The sequence below is a fragment of the Bactrocera dorsalis genome, chromosome 3 (genome assembly GCF_023373825.1).
Source record: "Bactrocera dorsalis isolate Fly_Bdor chromosome 3, ASM2337382v1, whole genome shotgun sequence".
NCBI classification, from domain to species: Eukaryota; Metazoa; Arthropoda; class Insecta; order Diptera; family Tephritidae; genus Bactrocera; species Bactrocera dorsalis.
Window position 1 is genome coordinate 7,311,743 of NC_064305.1, and position 20,745 is coordinate 7,332,487.

Sequence of the window (20,745 nt, forward strand, 5' to 3'; positions counted from 1 at the left end):
ATTTCTTTATATGATTTGTTAATGTTTTTTTAATTTTTTATATAATTTCCACTTTTCGCCTCACATTTAATTATTTTTTATTTAATTTTTTAATGAAAATATGACTTTTTTGGTAAATAGTGAATGCTTTTAATTTAAAGCTTTTTGTAGTAAAAAATTTTTTATAGAAAAAATTTATAGCAAAAAATTTTTATAGTCCAAATTTGTAGAAAAAAAATTTGTATAGTAAATTTTTTATAGTTGAGGATTTTTATAAAGTAAAGAAATTTTATAGTAAAAAAATTTTATAGAAAAAATTTATAACCAAAAATTTTTATAGTCCAAATTTATAGTAAAAACATTTGTATAGTAAATTTTTTATAATATAAAATTTTTTTATAGTAAACAAATTTTTATAGCAAGAAATTTTTTATAGTTAAGAATTCTTATAAAGTAAGGAAATTTTATAGTAAAAAAATTAAATTCATTTATAGTAAAAAATGTTTAATTCAATTAAAAAAAATAGTTTTTCGATTAAATTTTTTTTTTATTTTATTTTTTTATGGGTTTTAATTTGAAATTATTTTTTAAATAATTTCCACCTTTTACGTCACTTTTTACAAAAAGCGTTTTGCGCCGCTTTGCTTTTTTTGTTTTTAATAATTTTGTGTAATGTGTTTCCAAATTTTTCAACAAATTTGCAGTTAATTGCGGTTTTATGATTCACAAAATATAAACAGCCGTTTAATTTATAAATAGTTTTGGGAAAGTCTGCCAGACGTAATTGCATTGCATTATTACACTTTAAACAGCAGCACGACTTTTCATATGCATACGCACACACACTCACGCTACTTGTATTGAGGGGCATCTGCTGTACCAAATACCAGCACAGTTATATATAAATTTTCCAAAAACAAGCAGCGCGTATTGTATTGTACACAAATTACTGGCACTAAAATAAAATTCACACTTGTTTTACGACCCCAAAAACAATAAAAACAAACAAAAATCGTATGAAAACTAAATAAATCGGCGCTGGCAGCAGCTACAGACGGGCATATGCAAGTCCAATAATATAGCAAATCAATCGTATGTAAATTTACAATGCTATATATGGCAGACTTGTGCGCGAACTCATTTACAAAACGAGAATTTTAAATTTATTTCACTTATTCGCGCGCCCTCAAGCAGCTTCCTTTCAAACATTCTTACATATGTATGTAAGTAAGTAAGTATATGCGCTTGCTTTATTTATTTTTATTTTTACGATTTTATTATATTTTTTTTACTTTATTTTTTGTTACTTTTGCTTCCGTCAACTACACAATTGCACTTGATTGCATATCAATTTGCATTCTTATCAATATTGACTAGCGCTTTGTTTTCTGTTAACAAAAAAACAAAACTAATTAAAAATACAACAACAACAGCGTAAATTCCAATATATAGTCCGTTTACTGTCGTTTAGCAGCGCGCGCGCCTAGCAATACTTAACCGCGTTCGTATTTGAATCTTACTAAATGTTGGTACTAGCGTTTGGCTAAGTATATGCTAGCACTTGTGCACCTTAGCGCCGCAATGAATGAACTGTCAAAACGACGTCCGTCTGTGTATGTGTGTGCACCCAAAGCCCAGCCGGTTGTTGTATATGCTTTTGTCGACTTTGCTGCCATTACAAGTTTTATCGCGCATTGCGCTTTGCTGCCAAAGCATGAGGCACAGCAACGGAGCGGCATATGTTTGGCTGCTCGCATTTTGCCGGCGCTTAGTCATGAGATGACGCGTATAACAACAATAAATGGTATACATATCAGTATGGCAGTGAAGTTGTTGTGCTAGTTATGACCATAATTGAACGCAAAAGGCGCAACTGTCGCAAGGTGTTCCGGCTCGTTAATTAAGGTGTGTGTGGGTGGTGGTGTTTTTCCTCATTGATTTTGTAAATTTATTTCATTACGCCATATGCGCCAAAAATTTTAATTTAAATTATACAAAATTAGCTTTATAAAATATATATATGTATATACGTTACTAAGTTTTTAAATAAAATCAATCACAAATGCGTAGAGTATACTTTAAGTCGTCTTGTTTTAAATCTCATCTTCTTCGAGCCCTGTATCCTCTGGTGGGAAATCGCCCACTTCTACTGCCGTCGGTGGCACAAAGCCGCCGTAATTTGGTGCGCAAGAGAAGTAGGACTTGCCATCAACGCTGTGAATATTTTCAAAATATAAAGTATAATAAATAAAAAATGTAAAAATTTAGCATGCACGTACCTTCCATTATTCTTGCCAAGTGGCTCATCATACTCCACACCAATGAAAATACCCTTCTTGCCATCAATTGCCCCATTGTATCTGACGGTACCACGACGCACTGGATTGCCAAGCACTGTCACCTAATGTACACAAGCATTTAATTACTTTCAAAAACAATAACATAAAAATCAAAATCGAAACACCACTTTAAGCACACACCTGACAGCGCGCACCGATAGTGCACAACTCTGCGCGCTCCTGCTCCAGCTGCCGTTGTCTTTGCAATTTTTCCTCCTTTTGACGCGCCTCCTCTTCATTGTACTTGCCCATACGGTTCTTTTTCAGAAAATTACGCACAGTATCCTGTTTGGTTTCGTATTGCTCATCGGTTAGCTCGAATTTCTCCACATCCGCTATCCAATTGAAGTTGTCGATTACATGTATGCGCATACCCGTTTCTATGGGCAACGCGCCCAATAAAACGCTGTCATCATGCAGACTTGTGACCAGTCGATCGCCATTATACAACTCCAATTGCATTGTGGCTGCATTGCCGCCTGTTATGATTTCCAATTTGCACTATGAGTAGGAAAGTGGCTCAGCTTAGAAATGTTTAGTTGTGTTAAACTACAAACCTTCAGTTGGCCGATTGTAAGGCTTTTTGCAAATTTCAAGTCCAGCGCGATGCTGTCGTTTTTGGAATTCGATATATTGACTTTAACATAATCCTCACCACTATTGATCTGCAAGGGCTCCATTATTACGTAGGTTTCTGTGTACCACAAAATCTAGTTTAATTTAATGAAATCAGACTTGAAATTCGCTTTTGTTGTTTTCTGTTTCGCTTTGACAGTTGCTTAGTAATGTGCTGCACGCATACTAATGTGACGGCGTTACATTTTCGTTTGTGAAGCGTCTCACAGATTGGACTGTTTTGGTGTCGATATAGCAGTTCATGTTTGTTCTTAATTTATAATTATTTGGTTTATTATTTAATTATGTGGTTTTTTAAATTATTATTATTTTTGTTTATTTAAATGTTTCAAAGTTTTGTTATTAGAATAAATAGTGACAATAATAACATAAATATAAATAAATAGCTGAAATTTCGGAAGCAGCTATCGATTTCCGAAATTATCGTTGACTTGCCAATCATCTTCAGTTCGCAAATTTGACAGTTCCCGGTTAAAATTTTTCCGCTGCGCTTTAAGTTTGTTAATTTGAAATAAATGTGAATTTTAATATACATATTAAAAAGTTACAACCAACTAAATTTATCGTGTTTATAAAAGGTGTGCGTAGTATATTAGATTTATTTCCCAAGTGCATTAATTTAGTATGTGTCCATTACGAGTCATATGTGCAGATAATGTGCGTATCAATTTAATAAACACTTTTATAGAAATTATTATATTTATTGAGCAAAGTGTGTGTTTTAAGTGATATTTTTGTGTCTATGTGAGTTTGTGCCAGTGTTAATGAAGAATAAAGCGCGAATATAAATATTAAAGAGCAGTTCTTGAGTGCCAACTTTTACTATACAAAAGAAATCCCTCATAACCATTGCAAAGTGAATTACTAACCTGTAAATTCTAATTAGAATATTATTTGGAAAATTCGTGGTTTTTTGATTTCATGACTGTTTGTAAACAAATGCGTGTGCATGAGTATCTTTATGGCTTGAGATGGAAGTTGTGTATGAACTTTCTGTCAACTGCGCCAAGAACCGCCGTTCAATTTGGAATATTTTTAATGCAGTTGCAACAGAAAGGTCCAATAAGGTATTTAAAATATTTGTTATTATTATATATTTAGCTTAAAAATGTACAAAATCCACTGCTAATTGTAATATTACTATCTTTTTTTTATTATTATAAAATATCATATTAATACATATTTTACATAAGCAAATGCCATGAAACCTGCTAAATTCATAAACCGCCATACTTTGGCCGCTGCCGAGTTAATAATTCTGCTTTCATAAATTTCATTCAAATGCACCGAGTTTTCCTCCGGCTGCTCTACACTTTCTAAAGACGACTGCTCCTCGTTGCTATCCAACTCCGATTCCGTGGAGTAATTTGGTAATTCAACTAAATGAATCAGCAATATCAAAACATATTTTATAATTGTTTTTGGTTTGTCTCACCTTCGCCACCCGTTGCGAATCTCACAATTTTACTGCTCTCACTCCAACCAAAGTGGTTGCGTGCGAATACTACCACCTCGTAGACACTTGCTGGCTGTAGACCATGTAAGGTGTATGTTGTAATATGGATGGGGCCTAAAAATAGATAAATAATATTTACAACTTTTACATTCATATCTTAATGTGACTAAATTACCGGCAGATAGCTCTGATGGTATGGTCAAAATAGTCCAATCGGTTTTGAAATCAGTATCCAAAGTTTGCGGTGTTATGCTGGCTGCAACATTAAGTAAAATTAAATTGTATAAAATGCCGTCTTACTCTGCTAAATTGCCTATTTTTACCTGATGGTATCTGTCGAAATTTTAACTTGAACTCCATTAACGCCGACAAGCTTTCCGTCTGCCATACCAGCACATGTGAGGTTGAACTCTGCACACCTGGATTGATTTTGAAGACACACGGCATGGGACGACCAGTCAAATCGATTGCCGCGCTCTTGAAACCCAATTTATTCTCGGCGCGACACTCATACAAACCGAGATCTGAGTCGCGTACATTTCTAATAGACAATGTATGCTTAATGACAGTGTTGTATTGTAGATTTGAAACATTCGGTTGCATTTCGAGCTCATAGCGACTTATTCGGGAATCGTAGGTCATCGGTACGCCATGGTGAAACCAGTTAACACTTGCGCGTGGCACCGCTTCGATCAGGCACTCCAAATCGCTGCGTATGCCGACTTTAGTGTAGATTATATTCCTTTCCAAACGCACCTCTGGTGGAACTATTAACGGGTTTCATAAAATATACTTATATACATACATATATATAAATCTTATACCCAACTACTCACATTGCACTTTCAAAAACATGCCCGCCACTGCAAGTTCACCTATGCTATTGTTGGCCACACATTCGATCGGCCCGGTTTGCGCACGTGAACCCACTTCGATTTGCATACTCAAACGATTGCCGATCAGCTGATTATCCACCAATTTGCCATTCCAACGCCAATACAATTTGGGCTGTGGCACGCCGCGAGCTTCACAGATTATTTGAAATACCGCGCCGATTGGCAACTCAATAATACCTTCCGGTTCCGTCTTGACCGTCGGCGGATATTGTACTATTATGCTGTGCACTCTCTGCACTTCCGTGTCATTGTCGGTTTTCAATGCACAACTGTAATCGCCGGTATCCATCGGTTGCAGCTGCGCAATTTGTAAACTACCGTTGGACCAAAGTCGTATGCGATCGGGCGTTAATGTCTCATTGCTGTCGCGTGAATCGACAATTAATTGGTCCTCTTTGTACCAACGCACGTACTGAAACGAAACTAGTTCATAGAAGTTATGAGTTTTAGGGGGCAGTCGTGTTTGAACTAGGTTTTCTGTCCAAATACAGCCCTGCGTTAACATTTTTTTAATTCCAGGCAATATTTTAAAGTAAATCGAGATATCGTTGAAGGCATGTCTCGTTCTGGACGAATTCAACTGATGAAAATATTAAAAAAGTGAAGGATATGGTGCTTGAAAATGGTGTGGCGAGCGCTCGAGAGATGGCAAGAGAGCTTAAGATCTCTCGTCAGTAGGTTCTAATGAATTAGTTGAATATTTTGGGTATGAAACGCGTTCTTGCTCGACTCGCCCTATTATAACTAGTTTTTTTTTTTCAAAAAGAGTACGCTTGTGGCCGAATTTAAATCCAAAAACTCAGTGCATACCATCTATTAACCACCATATTCACCAGATTTGGCTCTGTGTGATTTTTTCTTGTTCCCCAAACTGAATTTGCCGCTCCGTGAAATGTCGCATAAGTATTTTGTGGAGTCTACTATATCACGAACACCAATATTTGAGTGTCAAAAAGCATTAAATTTAGATCGTGCAGTCAGCGAAACTTGCCTGGTGCGAGTGTTTTCCATATCCTGCTTTAGAAGTCTCAATAACATTGCCTTTCTGTTTTATCTATACTAAGTTACCACCGATTAAGTTTTACTCGGCGAATAGTTTCTCCAAAAAAATCTATACTAATTAGCAACCGGTATTTTTTACTCGGTGAATTGTTTGCTCCAAACCCGAAAGTTTTTCTAAAAATAGGAAATTTAGAACCTCAACAAATTTCTTCGAAGACGACTTAAGGGGGTATTCTAGTCCAGAAATTTGAAGAAGAAATAAAAAAGATTCAAAAAATCGAATTTTTTATTGTCTTATTAAATTTTACAACACCTCTAGAATATTATCCTAAGTTTTCATGTTGATCCGAGTAATAGTTTCGGAGATACAGACTTGAGAACTTGTGTGCCGTCCTTAAACACGTTTTTCTGGAAACTGTATTCTTGAAGCCGATTAGCAAGATCTACTCAACCGATCTTCATGGAACTTTACACAGGTCTTTGAAATACAATTCCCCAAGGCTTGAACGAAGGATTTGTTTCGTCGCGTATATTTCACTGAAATTTACATTTTTTTGGAAAAATGTCTGCCAAAAATCCAATTTTCAGTTTTTTTCCTTCGCCCGAGTTCTAAGTTAAGGTTTCAACTAAACACGTATTTTTTCACTTTAGATGATCCTGTAAGGTGTTATCCTGCCAACGCGATCATCTTTCTTCCGAACGTCACCGGAAATGGCGTCGCGTGGGTATAAAATACTTTTTTTTTCCAAAAATTGCAGAATCTCTTTGTTAAAAGTGTTTGTTTTCAGATGACCCCAAGAGTATCATGATGACGCTCTACTTAAAGAATGCTTTACTCAATAAATTTTTTTTAAATTAATTTTGTGTACTCTTCAAATATAAATAAAAATGCTCGAAATTTAGGGCTTGAGACTAGAATACACGCTTAAAGCTCTCATGCCCCTTCATTGAAGTTCAATATCGACTTTCCTTATAAATAGTTACACGAAGCAGAATACGTACAATGATTGTCACAAGCTAATAAAACGGTGTCATTTTCCAGAAATCTTCTCGCCAAATCGTCACGTTTCAACTCAGCGGGTTCTACAGTATTATCCAAGCTCGTCAAAGCTGTACTCGCCACCACAAAGAAAACCGCAAATGTGATAAGGTGGATTGCGGTTGAAATGGCTGGTGTCATTGTAGGTTTACTAGATTTTTTTAAGTTAATTTTTTTAAAGTAACTTTTGATACTTTTTCTAGTTTTGGTGCTGATTTCAAATACTTGCGGCTTAACACTTAAATAGCAAAGCTATTATTAATTTTTATTTCAATACTATTTTTCTTTGATTATTTAATTTTTTATGTTTTTTTCTCATAAATTATCCGTGTATATTTTCTTTCAACACAACAATTTTCTCACTGCACTATATATTTTTTATACAAGTATTGGCGTCTTTGCGATCAATTAGCGCTTCCGAAATTGCATTTTCGCCAGCGTTGCGCATCGTCCGAGTGTTTGTCGCGAACTGAGCGCCTCCGGCATACCAAAAAGTGTCTTAGCTTCGTGCTTTCTAATGGCTCGAGCACTGTAAGCGCCGCTTTATTGCCAGCTTCAGTGATCATGCCCCCACGCTGTTGATCACAGTTCATTCTAAGAGCGAGCTGTACAAATTGCGAACGAATGACGTCGCTGGCTTCCGTTTCTGCTGCCTTCCGCTTTTTTTCTTGTTCCCTATTTTTGTATTTCGTCGATTGCCAAACAAATGCAGAGACACTTCAGCTTCACTTGAAGAATGCATAAAATGCGTTCGACTTACACACACACACACACACACATACACATGTTAGTTATAGTATTTTATATATGTTTACAAGTCCAAATTTTCGGCGACTTTTTAAGACCCATAAACGTGCTGCCGCCGCATAACTAGAGATAATCATTAGAAGAAAGTCATGGGAAGATTGCGCTTCGTGGCTGCATTTTGCTCTGCGCAGACGAGTGAAAGAAACATTATTCTCAATTCTGAACGGACAAAAGATCGCACACATATAAACGCGCGTGCGTGTGAGTGTGTTTGATTTCATATGTAAACGACTTTGTAAGGTGACAATTTAGCGGGCGGTGTGTCGTTTAATTCAAAAGCGATTATTCAATGGCGAACGGAAATTGAGAAAAATGAGCGTTTGCCGTAAAAGCGGGATTATGTGACTGCGGGAGACAGCAGTTTAAGCATAAATTTGAAGAGTGAGACTAAGAAAAAGTATGAATATTTTACCGGAGCTGCTAATTAACGGTATTAAAGTTGTTATTATAATGGCGGAGATGGAGAAGTCCGGAAGTTGTGAGCTCAACAACCGGCATAGAGCACTCAAAGTTCCGTTATATGTATATTTAAATGCGAAGACCTTTCTTGTTAACTCGCAGATAGAAGATTCCAACGATTACGCCATTTGGAGATTCCAAGTGTAGACAGGTCCTTTCCCATCTGGTTTTTCCAACAAAGTGGAGGTCTTACTCTTCCTCTGCTTCCCCGGCGGGTATACTGTCAGAGCTGGAGTGTTTTCATCCATTCGGACGACATGACCTAGCCATATTACCCGCTGTTTCTTAATTCGCTAAACTATATCAATGTCGTCATATATCGCGTACAACTCATCATTCCATCTACTGCGGTATTCGCCAGAACCTTTATCTCGAAAACTCGTAACCAGACTCATTAGATACACCATATAGAAGGACGGTGATGATGAATGACTTGTAGAGTTTGGTCTTTGTTCATCGAGAGAGGACTTTACTTCTCTGGTGCCTATTCAGTCCGAAGTAGTACCTGTTGACAAGAGTTATTCTGCGTTGGATTTCAAGGCAAGTGCGACGACTGTTTGTCTGATGACAGGAGATATTTCGTCCTGCGCTCGTTCACTACCAGACCCATTGGCTTTGCTTCCTTATCCAGTCTGGATAAAGCAGAACTAACGAAGCGGCTATACAATCTTATAGAAGATTATACCTTTTCTATTTAAATCTGCAGATCGAATTATTTTCTCCAGGAGTAGATTGAAGAAGTCGAACTATAGGAAGTCGCCTTGTTTGAAACCTTGTTTGGTATCGAAAGGCTCGGAGAGGTCTTTCCCGATTCTGACGGAGCTTTTGGTATTGCTCAGTGTCATTGCTTCTCGTGGTGTCAAAAGCAGCAGGTGGTGTGTGTCGATCCTCTATTCACGGGCCTCTTCCAAGGTTTGGCGCTTGCTTAATATCTGGTTAGTTATTGATTTTACAGTTATTACTTCAGTCATTTTCTTACAGAATATATCTAATAGGGTGTTGTGAAATTTTCCAGTCTAGCCGTTTCGGTGTAATTTTCTCACCGACTCTGGGAAAGCGTTTTGAGAAAAACTCGTTTAAAATCTGTGAAGCCGAGTAAGTACGCTAATAAATCCGAAACTATTGAGGAACTATTGCTTCAGAGCGCAGTCTCTTACAGAGTGGTTACAATCCACTCTGATAGTAGGGCATTGATATTAGCTTTGATTTCGCTGACTGTGTACTCAAGGCTAGGGAAGGGTTGTTTAAGCTTCCTATCTCTGCCATCGAGCTATTGTACGATTAGACTGGCTTGGAAGTCTGGCCACAGCGCTATTGCAGGAAAATGTAAGGCTGATGAGCTAGCTTGGACAGGTCCTTCAGTCTCAATAACTGCGGAATGGAAAAGCGTAGGAGCTCCGTAGGCTCAGCAAGCGTTGGTCAACTGCCAAGGTAAATCGCAAAAGGTATAGAGAACTCTTCGCTCTCAGCAAGGGTCACCCTTCAATAGTTGTAGGGGATCAACCTAGTCATTGTCCGATCGAAATTTATGTAGTAAGATTTTTACTGGTTGCCAGCAGCATCAGCTGTTTGGAAGAAGATGATGAGGAGAAACATTTTATGATAATTAAGTACACCTCATTACTTTCTCAGAGGAAAGTTGTACATGCCGGACTACAATCCATATTGAGGTCAAAACGAAACTTGCATACATATATTATATGTCAGACATGAAAGCTTTGCGTCACTCTTACTGCTTCTACTACTATCAAACATACTTCCAAAACTAGAAATTGAATGGTACCCAAATACAAATAAATATACAACTAATTTTCCAAATCAAATATTTGACAGCAACAACAACAGCGAAAAGTGCACGACTCGAACAACACCCCAAACATTGACAAGGCGAGCGCTATGATGGCTCAAGTTAAATTTAATGAAGTAATTGGTTATAAATTGAATTGAATTTAAACGATGATACCACAAAGTGTGTAGCCAAAAGATGAGCATCATCATCGGTCACGCCAATCGACGACGGCGGCTAAGCATGTTGACAAGAATACTTAATTAAAAACTTGCAACACACGCACATACAACACAACAACTCAAGTGCGTGTGTGTGAGTATGGCATTAATTCGATTGATATATCGACATGCGGGGAATGTGTGGCCCAGTTTGTGTGTGTGTGAGCGTGTCTGTCCACTCTTAAGAATGAACTATTGAAAAATAATTAAAGCCTTTGCGACATCGAGACAGATGGTGTAATGTGTAAGAGTCGCAATGTTGCTGACCTTTCCACATAACTGTCAAAGCACGAACTAGTTGTAAATTACAGTGTTGTTGCTAGTGGATTATGGAAAGAAAATGCATGCAATTTTCAAATGAAAAAGTTAAGTTAAGAATAAAATGTTAAAAAATGGGAGGGAGAGGGGCAGTGGGCTTTTTTACGGATGGATTAAAGCTTTCGGGGAATATTTGATGTTGGGAACTTTCCATCAGTTTTAGGCTTTCTGATCACTGCAACGCTTTCCAAACGGAGGTGGCTGCTGTAAAGATAGCCGAAGATCTACTGCTTCGGGGCGCAGCATCCATCAGAGTGGATACTATCCACTATCTCTACCATCAAGCTATTTGACGATTACACTGGTTAGGATACCTGGCCACAGCGGTATTGTAGGAAACTCTAAGGGTGATGAGCGTGCTTGTTTGGGCACTTCAATCTCAATAACTGCGGAATAGAAAAGCAAAGGAGCTCCGTAGGCTTCTTGTGGCTCACTATTGGACTGTTGGGCTTCAGACCAGCTCAGCAAGCGTTGGTCAACTATCAGCAGCTGTGCAGTCGCAAGGTCCTTTTGGCTTTGGATAAATCGCTCAAGGTCTAGCGGACTCTTTACTCCCACCAAAGACCACCTTTCAATGTAGTGGTTCTAACTAGACATTGTCCGATCGGGATTAACGTTGTAAGATTTTAAGATAGCAGCAGCATCAGTTCTTTGGAAGAAGATGAGGTAGAATAATCTCAAAACTTCCTCCTTGTATTTCCTTCTCAAGGAAAAAGCTCATTGGATGAAAATAAAAAAAAAACATCTAAGCGGGTTTGTGATAGGTTCAGGGTGCTTTGTCGATAGCGAATATCCAACTACAGGATTTTTGTCGTCTTACTTCACAAAGGACTGAACATAACAGTTTAGGTGTGGTTCCTCCGCCATGCTGATGGATCAGCTATCTAACTTAATCTGACCTGCTTACTTGGTTACAGAGTTATAGCACTTTTTCGAAATTCCGGCCAAGTTCTATATGAACCTGTTCAGAGTACAGCAGAGCTTGCTTCATCAAGATATCCCAACTTTAACTGGAGACAGGATGTTATCTACTTCTCTGCAATTCAATTCAGAGTTTTTCGGATTACAGATCAAGCAAAACATATGGGAAGTATTCTCCAAATAAACTTAAATAGGGATAGAACGTCAATGATAGGTATACGGGCCGTAAATAGCACTGCTTGTCATATTTTAGGGTGTTTGGTTCGAGTTAAAAGTCTGCGTCTTCGATTTTGAGCTTGGTTAACTTGGTCTTAACTTTAACTAAATCGTATTTTTGTTAGATAATATCTGCTCTGAGAGCTAGAAATGACTGTGTATAACCCTATATTTACTTGCTCGTTCATTTCATTCACTAAAAGAACTTATTTGTAGTTCTTAACCGGCTTATGAAATTGATAATAGTTAAATGGCGAACTTCTGTTTCAAGTTTTTAATTTTTTCCGACTATTCGGCGATTCTTAAAACATGTGACGCCTCGAAATAACTGACGTATTCAATATTTATTCAATGCGTGGTCGGGAAAATAATAACATACATATCAAGCTGTTTACTATATTCAAAAAATTAATCTGTTATGATTAACTGTATACATATGTATTTATCTACGAGTACGTACATTGCGATTATTATTCCGATTATTCCGTTTTGGTTGACATTAAAATCAAGTAAATAACATCTTCAATATCATTTTTAATACAGTTACGCTGTATGCTGTCTGTTTGTATGGATACATGCTCCTTTTGTCAGCCACTTATTGCTTTCTTCCACTTTGTCGCGCTTTCTTCCAGCCGAACACATTCAAATGCAAAAGAAAATAATAGGCTTTTATTTTCCAATTTGACAGACAATTCAATGTTAATTCTATTTTAGTACTTACATACATAAATATATATCCGTGAATAAGTATGTACGAGTATAAGTATATGAAACGAAGAATAGGAAGTTCGTGGCTTGGAATAAATGTTTATGTAAGTGCTAAAAGAAATGCAGCAGCAGCGCATATTTGGAGTAAATAAGTTTGCTTGGTATATAGTATTTCCGATTTCTGTACTACGTCAAAAGGCATATTTGAGATTTATTAAAATTGTTTTTGTGTCCAAAGCGGATCTCAGCAGCCCTTCGCCGTCTTAATATTGATATCAGGAAGATATCAGATCACAAGAAATCTATTTAAAAAAACGAAGGCTTCACGTTACACTAAGTAAATTCGAAATTCCTAGATTTTTCTTAGCAACATAACCTCTATACCTATTTTATACAATTTCTTTGGTATTCAATAGTGTGATTGTTGGAAATTCCTACTATCAAAGTGTATGCACTAATCTCATCATTCCACCGATATTTCCTGGACGTTATCAACGGCTATAATCAACCAATCTCTGAATTGTTCTTCCACAATTCCGGCCGTTTTTTACGGATGTTCTCACGCAAACGCCTTAATGCGGGCAAATATACATAAATCCTTATTGACCGTCTGTCCGTCAGGAACAAATTCTTAATGCATCAAACCACGAATATCGAAAAAATAATAAGCATCGCCTTGATTTGAGCTGATTTGGCGTTGTTTTACGGATTAATATCCACCAAAATAGTTCAAACGAACTCGCGAGATATGTCTAATGCTCTGGACATCTTTCTAACACTTGCCTGACGATTTTCAAGCCACACATCTTTCACTTTTTTCATCAGTTGACGAGGTCGAAGGTCGTCGAGAACAAGGCATGTCTTTAACGATCTCTCGTCCGTTTTTGAAGACTTTATACCATTCATAGGCTTGTATTTTTGATAAAACTGAAGCCTAAGCCTTTTCCAACAATCAAATGAACTCTCCGTTAATCTTAGACTAACGAACCACTGTAGTGTGTTTAAGGTGGAAATGATCGCTATCGAGGTGGCGAGTGCAGCTTCCTTCAGGAAGATGAGCATTCACTATGACAGCTCTACACCAAAACTAACCCTGATATCGCTAACTGTGTGCTTAAATCTAGTCTAGGATCACATTTCCTTACTAGAAATAGCATCAAGTTACTTCATGCCTGGTCATAGCGGAATTTCTGGTAGCTGCAGAGGATACACCTTTGCGTTACTCACAGCGGAATCGGACTGAGTTGGATCTTGGCGTCTGGTATTCTAGCACTGAACCAATGTATCACGCTTAGAGGTCTTATGCGACCCTTTGTTTTTTTTTTTTTGCTTAGAGAAGAACGTAGGAGATCTACTGAACTCATTGCCTTGAACAAAGTTTATCTTGCCGCATTCGTAGAAGTTATTTTTGGACAATGTCCAACGTGCATTCATGCGGTAAGGCTAAGAATCTTGGCGGACGCTAGTTGTCTAACTTGTATGGTGAATGTTGCGGTAGAAACATCCAGGTACTTTCGCTTCCATTGTCCAGACTTTGCACGACTTAGGCTGAAACATCTCGGTAGTCTTACCTTCGGCAATCCAGAAGATATAACCGAAACTGGCATTAGCCGTCTCAAAGCTCTTTGTCGATTTTTAAGGATCTAATAATCTAGCGTTCTATGATTTCCAAGTGAGATCACTGTTTAAATCGGTCTCTTAACCTAACCTAACCTCAAGCGTAACATGAGGGCAATTATAGAAATTCAAAGCAACTTTAAAAAAATCATTATATCTCTATTTTTAATTTAATATATTTAATGCCTAGCAATATTTTTTACAATTATTTGGACACCCCTACATAACTTATAGGATCACACATACATACATATATACCTAGTTATATAATATAATACAATATTTAAACACTAAACAAATTTTAGGATTAATAGCAACGTCAGACCAAACTAGACACATTACTCGCATAGAAGCCCGCTGCCGGCAGCCTGCTGGTTTTGCCAGCGAGCGCACCAGCTTCGTCGTGACTGTAAGCGCTATAGGGTCCCAAGCCATTATGAACTGCTGATGTCGTAACAACGCCAGTTTCGTTCAAACTCGCCACTTGTGTTGTCGTGAAATCAATGGGCACTGCTTCATTTTGTTCCTCCTCGTGAATTGGGCGCCGAATACGCGGCTCGCGTATTATATTCAGCGATTCGTCATAAGTGCAATTTCCATTACAAATCGCTTCGGTACAAGCGCTGCAACTCTTCGGGCTTGCACTTACGACTGCAGGCACTACAAAAGATTTGGCTTTAAGGCTACTCCTAACGGTGGGATCACGTATATAAGTATTCGCCAGCACTTGACCATTAAGCTTCTCTATACTTTTTACCGCATTAGCAACTTTGAACTTCGGCAAAGCATTCGTGTATGCCGTAGGCTCTTCGGTTGACGGTTTTACTATTGAAGCGGCCGGGGTTGCAACATTTGGTTGTGCAACTTTGCATTTGCGTTGTGACAAATCGTGAAAGTAGGCGTCTTTCGGCACATAACGTTCGGGCCAGTAGTTTGTCTGAAAAACATAATTCTGCGAATCCGGTGAGTCTGTGGCGTGTGAGGGCGTTGAGCCATGAGTCGCCACACCGACTTTGTCAAAGACTTGTTGCGCATATAATGGCGCATTATTCGCACCCGTGAATTGTTGTGACGGTTGTTGCTGTACGCTTTCCAACGAATCCAAACAGTCTTCGCCCGGATGACTTTCCGTGTAGGAGGAATCCTGATAACGCGCCTCCTCCTGCTCATTGTATATTGGTGTTGTGTATTCGCCAACTTGTGTTTGTAAGCGTTGCATTTCGTTAAAGTCTCGTCCCTTCATTGCGAAGGCATGCGTGCTCACGCTCAAATTTTCAAGTGGCAAACCGACCTCTTTCAACATCGCAGCCTCTTTGCTTTCACATTCCGCCGAACGTTGCACCTGAAAGAGTTCATCTTTATAGCCCAGCTTATCCTCTTGTGTGTACTCTGATTCGTTGCGTGTCTTCGCCAACACCAAACTGTCATCGGCTCTCTGATGACTTTTGCGCAATGCGCTTATCACATTCTGTATGACGCTGCCGCGCTTCTGTATGCTGTACAAGTACTCCAGCTGTCGTTCATTACCGTAGTTAGTAATCGGTTTATCTCTGTATTGTGTACGTTCGGCTGGTGATGCCATCGATGATGATGCTGTGGTTGTAGTTTCTTCTGTTGTCGCTGCAAAAGCTTTGCGTTTTGCCGCGCCGTGTGGCGTACGGAAATTACAATTGTAATCGGGGCTCGATATCGCACCAGTTTCGGAACTCAACTGAGCCGGTGTGATATTCGATGCCTCACTATTCGATGGACTCAAATGCATATTTTGCACACGCGCGCTCAGTCCATCGTCATTCGCGTCTATTTCCAATGCTTCCGCTGCTGCTTTGGTCGGTGAATTTGGTACTGCATGTGCGGGCACTGTCAGAAATGTGTTCGTCTTCGCTAGTAAACTACCCAAACGTTTCGAAACATCATAAAACTCATTGTTTGAGTCTTCGCTCAAATGATTTTGCAACTCAGTGGAGTGTGGACAGCACAGCGCTTCATTCATACGGTCTTCAACAACCACTTCCGGCGCATTCGCATTCGCATCGAGCAGATCGTAACTGCGCGAGTTCGCCAACTTACCCTCCGACATGTCGAGTTTCTCCAGAACTTCAAGACTTCGACAGCGTTTCAAGGTGTCGAACATTTCACGTGCCTCCCGTCCACGCGTCGTAACGTCCGCCGTTAAACGTAAGGGATCGCCACGTTTCAAATAGTTCTCCAAATATAAACGTCGAGTTTGACATTCCACACGATCGGCTATCATCGTGCGCGTTAACTTCTCAATCTGATGATTTGTGCGCGCCGCTAAAGCTTGCACCTTATCGTCCAAATGTTCCTTAGCAGTGTGTACGTATTTGCGCAAATGTCGCTTATTCGAATTGATTTTATCCTCAATGTGCTTGAAGAATGGACCGCAGTAGCAGATATTACCGATACCAATCGGTCCCTTGCGTATATGCCCGGCGAGATCCAAATAGTATTGTTCGCCACGCTTCAGCGGCTCTTTGGGTAGTGTCTCCAGTTTTGGCGATGGAAATGCGCGCATATCTGGAAAGTAATGACAGCCGTATGGCGACCAACTGACCTCATTCGCATGCGTTTTAGACGTGCAGGGCGCAGCTTTCGTCTTATCCTCTTCACCCGTTGCCGGTTTGCCTTTCTTATTGCGTAAGCGATGTGGATTGTCTAAAATGTCCAGTATTTTGCCGAAACCCTTACGGATTGCTATATCGCGCGGCGTCTCACCTTGCGAATTGCGTATATTGATTTCACATTCGGCTTCCAGCAGTATGCGCGACAATTTGTGTCTACCCATGGCGCTGGTTATATGCAAGGGTGTGTCGCCATTTAGATTCTTCTTGTTGACGTCACAGAAGGCGGAGAGTAGAATGCGTGCGGCACCCGCGTGTCCATACCGACAGGCCGTGTGCAGCGCCGAGTCGCCATACTAGTGAACGTAAAATAAAATTAAATTGAAAATAGTCGAAATATCTCTAAAGACCATGGTCTTACATAATTCTCAATATCCGGATTGCCGCCGGCCATTAGCAGCTCTCTGCAACTTTGATTATGTCCGTTTTGTGCCGCCAAATGTAAGGCGGTAAAACCGGCAAAGTTTTGTAAGCCCAGCGTTGCATTTTGTAATGTGCCACGACTTTGTTTCGTTGCCTCTTGCTTCTGCTTACTCTTCGGTGGCGGTTTCGTGTTGGGTTTGGGCGCGCAGAGCAACTTTACCGAGCGGCTGTAGCCGCGCGACGCCGCTTCATGCAGCGGTGTATTGCCTAATTTGGTCTCCTTGGCCGTGTGGTCTGCATTGCCAGCGAGTAGCGTCTGCAGCATTTCCTCGTTGCCATTTGCGGCAGCCTCGTGCAGACAGGTCCAGTCCTTGCCGCGGTCCTATCAGTGAAAGTAAAGTGCGGTTGGTGAGCAAAGTTCTAACTTTAAGGCTTATATACGCTTACCTGACTAATCGTATTTGGTAGCATAGTAAACTATGGTCTCAAGCAGTTGTTATTTCATATGATATCTGCAAGCAACAGAAATATTTGAAATAATTAAGTAAGGTTACTTCGGTGAAATTGAGCTAGTTTTATTTATTAGAATATACAAAGTTTCCCCCGTTGGTAAGTTCTATTCTTCAACCGGTGGGTAAAATACTTTGGTATTATCCATGATAGAAAGCTCTCATGAATACCAAAAAATCGAGAAGAGTGTGAGTAAGGCATCGCTCGCCTTCCACGTTTGTAGCAGAGCAATTGGTAAGAGGTGGGGCCTCTCACCAAAAGTGGTGTTATGGCTCTATAAAACCTTATTTATGGTTTAGTTTTTTTAGGCTCATTGTCTGGTGTAGAGCGCTCAGAAGAAGGGTGAAGGTGTGAGGTTTTAGAGGGAGAGAAGGTGATGGAATCTCGGTCAGGGCTCTCTATCAACTCTGTTTTCAGATTGCCAGCTCACTGCAGCGTCTTTGAAACGTATGTGGCTGCCAACAAGGTAGTAGTAAATGTACTGCCTCTAAATGTATTTTTTAGCTCAAAACTTGTCAAGGTCACAGCGGAGTCGCCGAAAATCGGAAAGCCGATGCGTTAGCTAAGAAGGCCACTATTTTTCCAATTTCATCAAATCTGTAGATAGATAGATAGTTAAGAAAACTGAGGCTTTGTACTGCTATCACATATGATGACAAAGGTCCAGCATCCTGACCAACTCCAGGAGCCTGCTGTGCGCGACCGAGAAGATGTGATCTTTATCCACGTAAATGGAAATGGGCCTTGAGCCTGCTTCTGTAAATTGCGGACAGTTCGTCTCTCTGTTTTCGATAAACTTCTAAAAGTGGATCACCAGAATCATATAGATCGACGAAGCGTTTTGAGTTTATCACAATCCCAGCAACTTCGCTAGGTTCACCAATGGCGTGTCTACCGACATATTCCAATCTCAGTCTGGCTAAAGTCGGGCAATAGAGGGGAAAGTGAAACGCTGATTTTATGTCGCCTTTCTACATACAGCTTTGGTCGCAATGCGTGGTAACCTATTGGACAGAAACCAGTTGGAACAATACAGTTGCGGCGAGATTGGTTTTTTAAGAGCAAATAGCTCGGAGGACCAGAAGGATCTCACAGTCGCCACAAAACTTTGCGTGCTCATTTAAAGTCTCAAGGTCAAACGTCAGAACGACAGAAGACATCGGAAAACTGACTCGCTTCCAATCGGATGAAATTGGCGAAATGGTGGCCTCTCTAGCAAACTCATCGGCCTGCCAATATCAGTTTTGTTTAAGAAAGAGGAAATATTTTGCTGATTTTTATAACAATTTTTTTTTTAAATATTTTTTATTATTTTTTCATTTGTTTTTTTGTAGTTTTAAATTTTTTTATAATAATATTTTTTTTTTATTTTTTTTTTCCTTTATTTATTTTTTTGTAGTTTTTTAATTTTCTTTTTCAATTTTATTTTTTAAAATTTAAATAGTCATATTTTATAAATATAACATAGAACACACCAAATTGCCCCACATCGCTATAGCTATCGCACTTTTTTAATATTTTCATTCATCGTTTTATTGTTTTGATTCGGTATTATAACTTTTTCATTAAGCCTCACCACACCGTGTTGTGCATATCAAGCAACATTAGGCGAATATCAAATGTACATAAATGTAAAGCAAATATGTTCACGCATATTTCACTCTGCGCCTGCGTAAAATGAAGTTCGACACGAACAATATCGCAAGATTAGTTACCACCAATGCCATTGGCCTTCATTAACTGTTTACTTGAGATATTTTCACAACACTTGGCCACTAAAAAATGAGCCTCCATATGCTTGTGCATTTACCGTACACCTCTTCTGTTGATATGCAGTTAGTGAAATGTACATATATGTATGTATGTATGTATATAATTCAAAAAGTTAACTGTATTTTTAATAATTTATATATTTTCCATGCAAATTTGCAGTTTATGTATGTAGATTTACATTCCAATTGGCGAATATTGTATAAAAATCGCATAAAATTCTATGTATGCGTGTGTGTGTTTGTGCGCTAGTATGTAGGCTATTGATTCCCACTGGTGTCTTAAGCCTACGAACTGCGCATACAAAAAAATTTACACACACATACACTTACATACTTACAGTCGTATGTGTTTTAAGCCACACACCACACTTTTGCGCTGCATTTAAACGAAATCACTAAACATTTTTCCAAAAATTGTCATATTCATTGGATTTTTATTATGCGGCGTTGCATCAATTTCACTATGCGAAAGTTGTTTGGCGTAATCAAAAGCGCAGGCGTAAAGTTGTGCCATAAAATTCCAATACTTAATTTGTAATATTTTCATAGGCTGGTATTTACACACACACACACATGTATATACACACTAGTGTATCGCACATACAGACACACTTACGCACTACTCCAGTATAATAAATATTTGTGTCTACGAGCGCGAAAACGGCAATAAGCTACTTCTAACACCGTTTACCACATTCATTTCGTTCAAAGTCTTCACATTAACTGTTCGCAGCCGTAAAGGAAATTACTCAAATGCATAGCTGTTGGCCAAAAACCGGTTTAAAACGAACTCAAACTTGGCTTAGAGCGCGTTCGCGAGGTTAAAAAAACATATGGGCTTAGTTGGCAGGCGCGTTGGCAACGCTGTTTAAAATAATTATACTTTTTATATGGCAGAGAATATTTTGAACATGTTTTTTCAAGTTTGAACATATTTTTTTAAGTTTAAACATGTTTTTTTCTAGTTTGAACATATTTTTTTTTAAGTTAGAACATATTTTTTTATGTTTAAACATGTTTTTTAAGTTTGAATATTTTTTTGAAAGTTCTGACATAAA

At 38.7% G+C, this 20,745-nt stretch overlaps 4 protein-coding genes and 1 long non-coding RNA gene across 6 annotated transcripts in view; 1 reads left to right on the forward strand and 4 right to left on the reverse strand.

The window, feature by feature from the left end:
• Positions 1-20,745, forward strand: part of LOC105226835 (muscarinic acetylcholine receptor DM1) — a 70,050-nt gene that overhangs the window by 15,311 nt on the left and 33,994 nt on the right. The window lies entirely within an intron of this gene.
• Positions 830-1,493, reverse strand: LOC125777804 (uncharacterized). The gene is made up of 2 exons (XR_007422407.1): positions 1,272-1,493; positions 830-934 (listed from the first exon to the last, which is right to left on the reverse strand). It is a non-coding gene; the product is annotated as an uncharacterized LOC125777804 (long non-coding RNA).
• LOC105226830 (tubulin-folding cofactor B) lies at positions 1,899-3,111 on the reverse strand. The gene is made up of 4 exons (XM_011205911.3): positions 2,876-3,111; positions 2,460-2,819; positions 2,259-2,380; positions 1,899-2,193 (listed from the first exon to the last, which is right to left on the reverse strand). Exons 1-4 carry the CDS (start codon positions 2,996-2,998, stop codon positions 2,073-2,075), a joined length of 726 nt encoding a protein of 241 aa, XP_011204213.2. The 5' UTR covers positions 2,999-3,111; the 3' UTR covers positions 1,899-2,072.
• LOC105226831 (neurotrimin) lies at positions 4,081-7,874 on the reverse strand. Its single transcript, XM_011205912.4, has 6 exons — positions 7,311-7,874; positions 5,247-5,729; positions 4,734-5,177; positions 4,586-4,666; positions 4,390-4,524; positions 4,081-4,333 (listed from the first exon to the last, which is right to left on the reverse strand). Exons 1-6 carry the CDS (start codon positions 7,486-7,488, stop codon positions 4,122-4,124), a joined length of 1,533 nt encoding a protein of 510 aa, XP_011204214.2. The 5' UTR covers positions 7,489-7,874; the 3' UTR covers positions 4,081-4,121.
• Positions 14,591-20,536, reverse strand: LOC105226832 (uncharacterized). Of its 2 annotated transcripts, none has more exons than XM_011205914.4 (4): positions 20,304-20,536; positions 17,853-17,917; positions 17,404-17,787; positions 14,591-17,338 (listed from the first exon to the last, which is right to left on the reverse strand). In XM_011205914.4, the coding sequence occupies exons 2-4, from the start codon at positions 17,874-17,876 to the stop codon at positions 14,720-14,722; spliced, it is 3,027 nt and encodes a 1,008-aa protein (XP_011204216.2). In that variant the 5' UTR covers positions 17,877-17,917; positions 20,304-20,536; the 3' UTR covers positions 14,591-14,719. The 2 variants fall into 2 exon arrangements, with proteins under 2 accessions (XP_011204216.2, XP_029406332.2); XM_029550472.2 differs by having other exon boundaries at positions 20,026-20,536.